Raw genomic sequence first — 8,830 nt, 5'->3', positions numbered from 1 at the left:
TCAGAACACGCTCTCCTGCCTCTGCAGGCAGGGCCGGCTGGGGCCGTCCAGCCCGTCGCCGTGGCCGCTGGACATGGAGCGCGCCGACAGCGTCCGGGCAGAGAACAGGGGATCCCTGCGCGCGTCCCGGCCGCAGGCCTGCAGCCGCCCGTAGCCCAGATAGCGCCGCAGCCGCAGCTGGAACTCGCGGGACGCGAAATAGTACACGAAGGGGTCCAGGCAGTTGTTCACGCAGCTGAGGCAGAGCGTGAGCTTGTACACGTGGTAGTAGCTGCGGCCCAGGAACAGGCGGCTGACCATGTGCACCAGCAGGACGAAGTTGTTGGGCGCGAAGCAGGTGACGAAGGCCAGCAGCACCACGACGGCCAGGCTCACGGCGCGGCGCCGCTGGCCGCGGCCGTGCGGGTCCGAGGCGCGCAGCAGCGTCAGGATGGTGGCCGTGTAGCAGGCCACGGTGACCACGAAGGGGATGAAGAACAGCACAATGAACAGCGTGAAGAGGAAGATGGCCCACATGGCCACGCTGGGCAGCATGGTGGACTTGAGCACGTCGAAGCAGGTGACGATGCCCAGCGCCTCCACGGTGTAGGTGAGGTCGGTGCGCGCCAGCGGGGACAGCGCGGCCAGCAGCAGCAGCCAGACGCAGGCGCAGGCGGCCACGGCGTAGCGGCGCCGGCGCCAGCGCGCCGAGGCCAGCGGGTACACGACGCCCAGAAAGCGCTCCACGCTGATGCACGTCATGGTGAGGATGGACGAGTACATGTTGGCGTAGAAGGCCACGGTGACCACGTTGCACAGCAGCTCCCCGAACACCCAGTGGTTCCCGTTGCAGTGGTAGTAGATCTGGAAAGGGAGCACGCTGGCCAGCATCAGGTCCGTGACGCTCAGGTTGATCATGAAGATGACCGACGGGGACTTGGGCCCGATGTGGCAGCACAGGACCCACAGGGAGAAGAGGTTGCCCGGGATGCTGACCAGCGCCACCAGCGAGTACACGACGGGCAGGACCACCGCGATGGTCGGGTCGCGCAGCATCACGATGGTGGCGTTGTCCGGCCGGGTCATGTTCATATCCATCCTGGCGCGGCTGCTCCCGCGCTCGCGCGCGGGTCTGGAAGGCAAGGGGCGCTCGGGTGAGGAGGGGAGCAGGGCGGGACTTCCTGCGGGCCCCCCTCTCTGGCCTCCCCAGCAGTCCCGCACCCTTGTGCGCACCGGCCGTGGTCCCCCTGGGTCACGGAGCTGAGCGGATGTGCGCTACATCCTGCAAAGGCGCAGGGCTTGGACAGTCCCTCCCATCCTGCTACTGGGACGCGCAGGGAGCGTGCTGCAAGCTACGGCGCAGCGGCTTCATCGTTGGGGCCAGGAGGACGCGAGAGGAGGTGCGCCCCACGGTTGGGGGGTTACAGACTTACGGAGGCGCAAACCCGGGGCTTCCAGCCACGCAAGTTTCTCGGGGACCCCTGCAAGGTGGAGGAGGCGACCCCAGGCCCTCCTGACTCTCGCTAGTGCTCTACCTCGCCTCACGAGGGCGCTGTGTCGTCAACCACAAATGTCCCAGCATCTCCGCCCAGGTCACCTGTTCCTGGCCTCTTGCTTTCTTCTGTTTCGCGCTTGGACACCCCGGGTCCGCTCACCTGCATCTGAGGCCCTAATCTTGGGGTGTGCATTGCCGAGGGGATGAAACTTTGGAGGCTCTGATGAGGACCCTGGGAGGGCTCGACGCAGACCAAGCAGGAAATCCCCTGCTCCCTCACCAAAGGCCCCACAGCCCCCGCTCCCCATCCAAGGGCATGGCCACGGGTGGAGGGAATCATGTGCCCACCTGCCACACAGCTGTTTCACATCTCGGCTTCAAGGTCATACACCCACACGCTTGTTTCAAGATACAGCACGTATGCACCTGTCCCCGCGACCAGACACAGACGCCTCGGTGTGGTTTCAAAACCCCAGCGCCCTCCTAGGTCCAGGAAGCCAGATGCCCAGGGGGGCAGCCCTGTCTGGCTGGGGTAGACAGAGTACCTGACTGGTGTCCACCTTACCATCTGCGTCTTACCTCTGCTTTGTTCTCTTGATTTCTCAACTCAGGTCCTGTGCCTTTCCCCGGGCTATGGGCTGGGGGTGGGGGTGGGGTCCGTAACCATCAGAATATACACCAAGAGGGGAGGACATGGCAAACTCCGGGCATTTTGCTTATCCAAGTTTTCCGAAAAAAGGGATTTGGTTTCTTTACTGTGGTCCAGGGCCAGGGGACCCCGGTCAGGCCCCGTCTGTGCCCTGTCTGTAACCTGGGGCCGATCAGGCAGGGCTGCCGGGGGCGGAGGTCTGGCTGCGGGAGGTACAGGTTGTTTGTGCCATGGGTCCCCACTTATCCAGCGGGGCGTGCATGCGAGGGTGTCTGCGAAGGGGTTTCCGAGGTGCGGCTCTGGAGCCAAGCAGCTGCCTTGAAGTGAAGACATGATGCTCTGTCCTGCGGTGGGCCTTGTCTAATCAGGGGAAGGCCTGAAAAAGGAAACGCTGAGGTTTCTGCTTCTGCGGGGTCAGGTCTCTCCTGAGTCTCCAGCCTGCCCCCTCTGCCTTGCAGATTCTAGGCTCACCAGCCCCGCCTTCCTGGGAGCCCAATTCCTTGGTGTAAATTTTTTTGTATCTCTATCTATACATGCATGTATGTGTATACACATATATACACATACATGTTCCATTACTAGATTTATGCACATGTATGTGTGCACAACCATGTCCAATCGTGCATGCAATGCATTGCGTGTATTGTGTATGTACCTATACACAGACCATGTTTATCCTGTTGCCTATGTACATGGTCTTTCTATAGCACATGAATCCTACTTCATAAAAATGCATGCATGTGTTCACACATACACGCTATCCTGTATGCATTCTATCGCATGTGCACATGCATGTGTTTTCTATTACATATAGGTTTGCACACACAACATCTAGAGTACTTGTCCTGCTGCACATACGGGTATGCATGTAGACACACACACACACACCATCGTGTGTGCTCTGTGGCATACACACATTTATACATACATGCACACACGGCAGGATGTGCTTTGTGTACAGGTCTTCCTGCATATATACACACACTTGAATGGATTCACGCACATGTAAGCTCTCATGTGTGTATATATATGCACACACGTGTGTATCCTGTGTATGCATTCTACATGTAGAGATGCGCACACCACACACACGCGTGTTCTGTGACATGACGTCCCCTTGTGCATGTCCACATGAATGAAGGTGTTAAGCACAGATGTGTGCACATGCGCATTTACATGCATACGTGCACAGATGTACCCGTATGCGTACGTGATCATATACATGCACGCAGTAGGTGTACACGTGCATACATGCGCACGCACATATGTGTATTGTTTATATGTGTGCGTGCATGTTCTGTGCTGCACACACCCTACTGCGTTCATACTCGGACATCTAGGTGATGTGCAGCCACAGACGGACATAGGTCTCCATCCTTCCGTGCCTGTTTCTCTGCAGAACGCTCGCTCCTACAGGGATGACAGTCGGGCCACCAAGGGGCCTCATGGCCGTCGGGAGGTAACTATTAGCTGTTCCTTCCGTTTGTGCCGATTCTCATCTTAAAAGACTGTAGGTCCCTCACACGTGCTCCCACAGGCAGTGGCGTGGTGGGGCACCAGCTCCGGCCTCTGACCTCCGTCTCCAGGTGTGTGCAGAGGCCCAGCCCCTGGCCTGCTCCTTGTCAGGACACGGGTGCTGCTCCTGGGGGACGGGGTCTCCTCTGATGGTGCATTTGGCCCCAGGCGCGGTGCACAGCCCACAGGGACCTTGGCAATCAGGGTGCCTGCCCCATGCGTCCTGACCTCTGTCCCTCATGTGCATGAGGCTTAGACATCTGCTGCTTTCCCCGATGGCCTCCCTGTTTGTCCTGGTGCAGACATTTTCTCTGACGAAAATCCCCGCGTGCTTTACCCCGCACAGCCCTGTCCCTTGGAGCATCCAGAGAGACACGGGTGGAGACGGACCCGGGGGGGGGCGGTTCTCTGTAGACGTTGCTCTCGGCCCTGGAGGAATTTCACGATGTGTGAGCAGAAGTGGGAGCCCCTTCCCACGTCTTAGTTATCTGTGTCCATGTTTGCAAGCGGGACCTGGCCCAGCGGGACCTGGTACAGAGGGACGAGTCTCGGCGTTGCAGACACCCATGAATGTGGGCTGGAATCCCCGTGGGGGACCCTGGAAACCCGCTCCCCTGCCCCCTTTGCAGCTGGTTTGGCTTTTAGGTTTCACAGCCTCATGAAGCGTGGTGGACGGACCGAGGGCGAGCGGGTCTCCAGGAATGCGCCTGGAATCTGGAAACCACATTGGACGCAGCCGGTGAGAGCCGTCTCCCGCTGCTGCTGGAACTGAACTCGCGTTTCTCCTGCGGACCCCCCAGCCCGGGCTCTTCCGCTCCCACGGAGAAGTGTGCAAAGCTGTACACCCGGCTGCTGGCCGCCCGCCCCTCGCACCCCTCCCTGAAAGGCGAGGTGTTTCCTTTGGTTTAAACAGTCTGGGGGGGTTGCTTTGGCAGTTTCCTTCTCCCCTGCGTCCGCCTGGACCGTATCTGACTTCTCCACTTCCGAGTGCTGGAAAAAAGCCGTCAAACGTTGAAAGTCGGGGGGAAGAGAGAGAGCACCGTGTGTGCCTTTTCTGGGTTTTTCGGACACAGTGCCTGCATGGGGCAGCCCGGCTTGGGGTCAGCTGAGGACGTTTAGTGGGGGCTCGAGGACACATCTTTAGGGCATCTTCAGGGAGGGTGACATGTGACGTTGAGTTAACGGTGCAGCCGGCACACCATGGCTCCTTGGGGACAAGGGGCCATCTGTAGCCCGGAGGAGAGGGCCTCCCAGAACCCGTCCATCTACGAGAAATGAGTGTCGGTGAAGCCGTCCTGCCCGTCTGTGCGATTCTGTGATAGTGGCTTGAGCTGAGTCATCCAGTATACTGATGGCCTCAGACCATAGCTGCTGGCTGTGTCCTAGCTACACTGATGGCCTCAGTCCATTGCTGCTGGCCCCTCCAGCCATTATAGTGATGGCCCCAGGCTGTTGCTGCTGGCCCCTCCATATGTTATGCTGATGGCCCCAAGCCATTGCTGCCATTATCCTGATGGCCCCAGGCCTTTGCTGCTGGCCCCTCCAGCCATTATACGGATGGCCCTAGGCTGTTGCTGCTGGCCCCTCCAGATGTTATGCTGCTGGCCCCAGGCCATTGCTGCCGACCCCTCCAACCGTTATACTGAGGGCCTCAGACCATTGCTGCTGGCTCCACCACCCATTATACTGGTGACTTCAGACCATTTCTGCTGGACTCTCCAGCCATTATATTGATGGCCTCAGGCCGTTGCTGCTGACCCCACTCACACTGTGATTGCACAGGAGCTCTTGTGATCCCATGGGTCACACCGGCTCCTCTGCATGGCCGGCTCCCACAGCACACTGCCCCTCACCCATTCTGTGGTCCCTGCCACCATGCCCCGGGGTGGTGAGGTGGGCAACAGGGTCACATCTCTACAGATGGGAGCTCAGAGGTTGCAAGAGGGACTCGTTAGAGCAGGGGTTGAATGGGCCCAGTGCGTGAGCCTCTCCACCAGGATACTGACCGATGGCCTCAGGCCTGGACGCCCGGCAAACTGTTCCGGTTCTGACCGGTTCTGTCCTCAGGAGCCCGGGCCTCCTGCTGCTGTGCAGAACGTCTCAAGTAAAAATCAGTGGGTCTTTTCTTGGAAGGTGTACAGTGCCCCGCAGGAGGAGGGCTTGGGACTCGGGCTGCTGAGGCCGAGGCCGCTTTCCCTGACCTTGCTGGCTTGTGATCCGGATGTGGATTCCTGTTTGCTGTTCTGCAGGGGGCTGAGGCTGTGGACTCCCCTTTTGCACGATGTCGGGGCTCCTGAGAGCAGGATGTGGGGCTCAGGGTGGCCTCTCGGTAGCTCAGGCCTCCCTTTTATGGACGGGAGCCCCAAAGATGCTCTCGGCCCCCTGGGTGGGCCTTGCAGCAAGGACACCAGCTAGTCTGGGTGTCGGCCGTTTCGTCCTAGGGGACGCCGTTCTGGGGGTGTCCACCGGCAGGATGTGCAGGGTCCGTGTTCCAGAGAGGCCGACACGCCACCTTCAAAGCCTTTGCAGATCTCAACCCGTGGCCCCGAGCGGGTGTTTCTTCCTGCCTTGAGGTATTGCCATCTGCCACCGGCATCCGGAAGGTTCCTCCAACCGGTTTTAAAAATGGCCCCGGGTTCCACGTTGAGCTCGGTGCTCTCTGCCCTTCTCACGTACGCTCAGGTGTGCATTGCACAGTCACCCTGGAGCTGCCTGGGTCCCCGCGGGGTGTCAGGAGCCAGAGGGATCCGTGCTCTGTCGGATCTCCAGGGGTGCCACGGAGGGCACACGTGGGGAAGGGCAGACACCCAGAATATGCCGGGTGCAGAGCGTGAGCACGGACGCTGCTCTGTGCTCAGGGGACGTTGCATCCCGGGGACGTGTCCCCTGCCCGTGAGCGGACGTCCTGGTGCCCACGAGGACAGGCAGGAAAGCACACGTCCCATGCACGTGCCATGGTCTTCCCAGCACGGGGCAGCGCGGGGGGAAACTGTTTCCTGTTCCACTTACAGACCAAGGGACGTGGGCGTCCATTGTCCCCCGTCCAGGTGGCCGCTTGTTACCGTGCACATTTGCATGGGGTGCATCAGGGTGGAAAGCAGACGTGTGTGACGGGGGACGGCGGGAGCAGACGCTCCACGGTGCAGCCCCCTGGGCCCGTCGGCCCCCGCGTCCCCTGTGAGTCACCCCAGGAGGGCACTCAGCCCCGTCTGCAATCCTCGAGCCCCCGGCGGCGCCCCCCCCTCCCGGAGGCGTCTGCTGAGCGCCACGGGTGATTAATAAAGAAATCAGCTCTGGCAGCCCGGGCTGCTCTGAAACGCACTTGTGGTTTGAACGAAGCTGTTATGAGAGGGACGCGGCCCGGGGGGCCCGGCGCCCTCCTCCGCCTCCCAGGAAGCGCGGGCTGGTCCGAGGGCACAGCGGGCCACTGCTCTCCTCGCCGGGACGGCTCCTCACAGCTCTTCTGATGCATGATTTACATACTGTCAAGGTACAGACGTTCATAGTGGACAGTTCTGTGGTTTCTGAAGACACTCGGAGATGTGCAGACGTCGGCGCAAAGCCGTCCCACGACGTTCTGAGCGGCCCTAGGGGAAATCCTGCGCACCGCAGGACCGTTGCCCGCGTTCCCACCCCCGGCCCCACGCCTCCCCGATCTGAGACCCCGGGGTGACCGTGCACCCAGTTCCTATCTCTGCGGACGAGCCTGTCGGGAACATTTCAGGGACGTGGGATCGCACTGTCTGTGGCTTTCGGTGTCTGCTTGACCATCGTGACTTCAAGTTCCATTCATGGGTCGGCAGGTGTTACACCTTTGGTCCTTTTCATGGCTGAGGCCTGTTCCCCCCTTGGATGGACCCCCATGGGGTTCCTCTGTCCCTCCGTGGATGGACAGTTGGCTTGTTTCTGCTTTTTGGTGATTGTGAACAATGCTATGGATTTTGCACCCAGCATCGGACCCCCGACTTGAAGGCTGAGCACGGGGCTGAGCATGGGGGTCCTTCTGGGTCCCCGGCGTCTTCTCTCAGGGTCACAATTCCTGTTTCCTGCATGCTGGGGGCTGTCCCAGGTGCTGAACTCCCTGTGGGGACAGGAGGCCATGAGCTGGCCCCCGGCACTGTGGGCTGGTCTCCCTTCTGGGGGTCTTGGGCTTTTGTGGTGCTTTGTTATGGTGGCCCCGGGAGACTCTGACAGCCCCCACAAAGTGCCACGACTTTGGAGACACGGTGCTGTTGGAGAATGCAGATGGGAAGTGTCTTTTGTCACGTAGGAGAACGTTTAGTCATCGGGCATGCATGGGCTGAGCTCCTGGCAGCCCTGCCCAGATGAACATGGCACGGGCAAGGTTCTGCTTCTCTTGGGGTCTTGGTCACCAGACTCTGATCCTGGGCCGAGCTGAGCTTGGTGCAGCTGCCACCAGACGTGGGAAGCACTGGTGCCTCGCAGCACGGAGAGTGCCCAGGGTGGTGTCCCCACCTGGACTTCCAGTCTCCTCCTCAACGGTTCTCCTCGGGGGCTTGCTGTGGTGTGGTGTGACCCAAGGAAGAGAAGACACGTTGTAAGGTGTGCTGTGCTCTGTCAACGTTGTTAGCTAGTCCGTTACTGCATGCGTGTCCTGGAGCAGTCCTGATAAGTGACCACAAGCGGGGGAGTTAAAGTCCCAATGATGCATCGTCCCCCAGCTCTGGAGACCAGAAGTCTGACATCCAGGCGGGGCAGGGCTGCTGAGATCCAGGCGGGGCAGGACCACTGCAGGTGGTGTGGAGCCGAGCTCCCTCCAGAGGCGCCAGGAGAGGGTCCTTCCTGCCTCTTCCAGCTTTGGGGGCTCCAGGCGTCCCTGGGCTGGTGGCCACATCCTTCCCAATCCTGCATCCGTCCTCATGTGGCTTCTCCTCTGTGGCTGTGTCTTGTCTTCTGCATCTTATAAGGACCGCTGTCATTAGATTTAGGGCCACCCCGATCAAGAATGAATGCATCTTGGATCCTTCATGAATCCCATCTGCAAAGACCCTATTTCCAGGGAAATCCCATTCTTAGGTTCTGGGTGACATGTGTTTTGGGGACCCCCATTCAGCCCACTGCAGGAGATGTCCAGGAGGAGAACATTCATAAGAGCTGTTGGTAGCGTTTCCTGGGTCCCCCGTCTTCAATGAACAAAGAGAACCCATTAAGCATCCATCAGGACTGCCTTG

General features: G+C 59.9%; 1 protein-coding gene across 1 annotated transcript; it reads right to left on the bottom strand.

The window, feature by feature from the left end:
* Positions 1-1,083, bottom strand: P2RY8 (P2Y receptor family member 8). Its single transcript, XM_044234934.1, has one exon. It carries the CDS (start codon positions 1,075-1,077, stop codon positions 1-3), a length of 1,077 nt encoding a protein of 358 aa, XP_044090869.1. The 5' UTR covers positions 1,078-1,083.
* Positions 1,084-8,830: the final 7,747 nt, after the last annotated feature.

This window comes from Neovison vison, chromosome X, assembly GCF_020171115.1.
Source record: "Neovison vison isolate M4711 chromosome X, ASM_NN_V1, whole genome shotgun sequence".
NCBI lineage: Eukaryota > Metazoa > Chordata > Mammalia > Carnivora > Mustelidae > Neogale > Neogale vison.
This window is presented reverse-complemented; position numbering and strand designations above follow the sequence as displayed.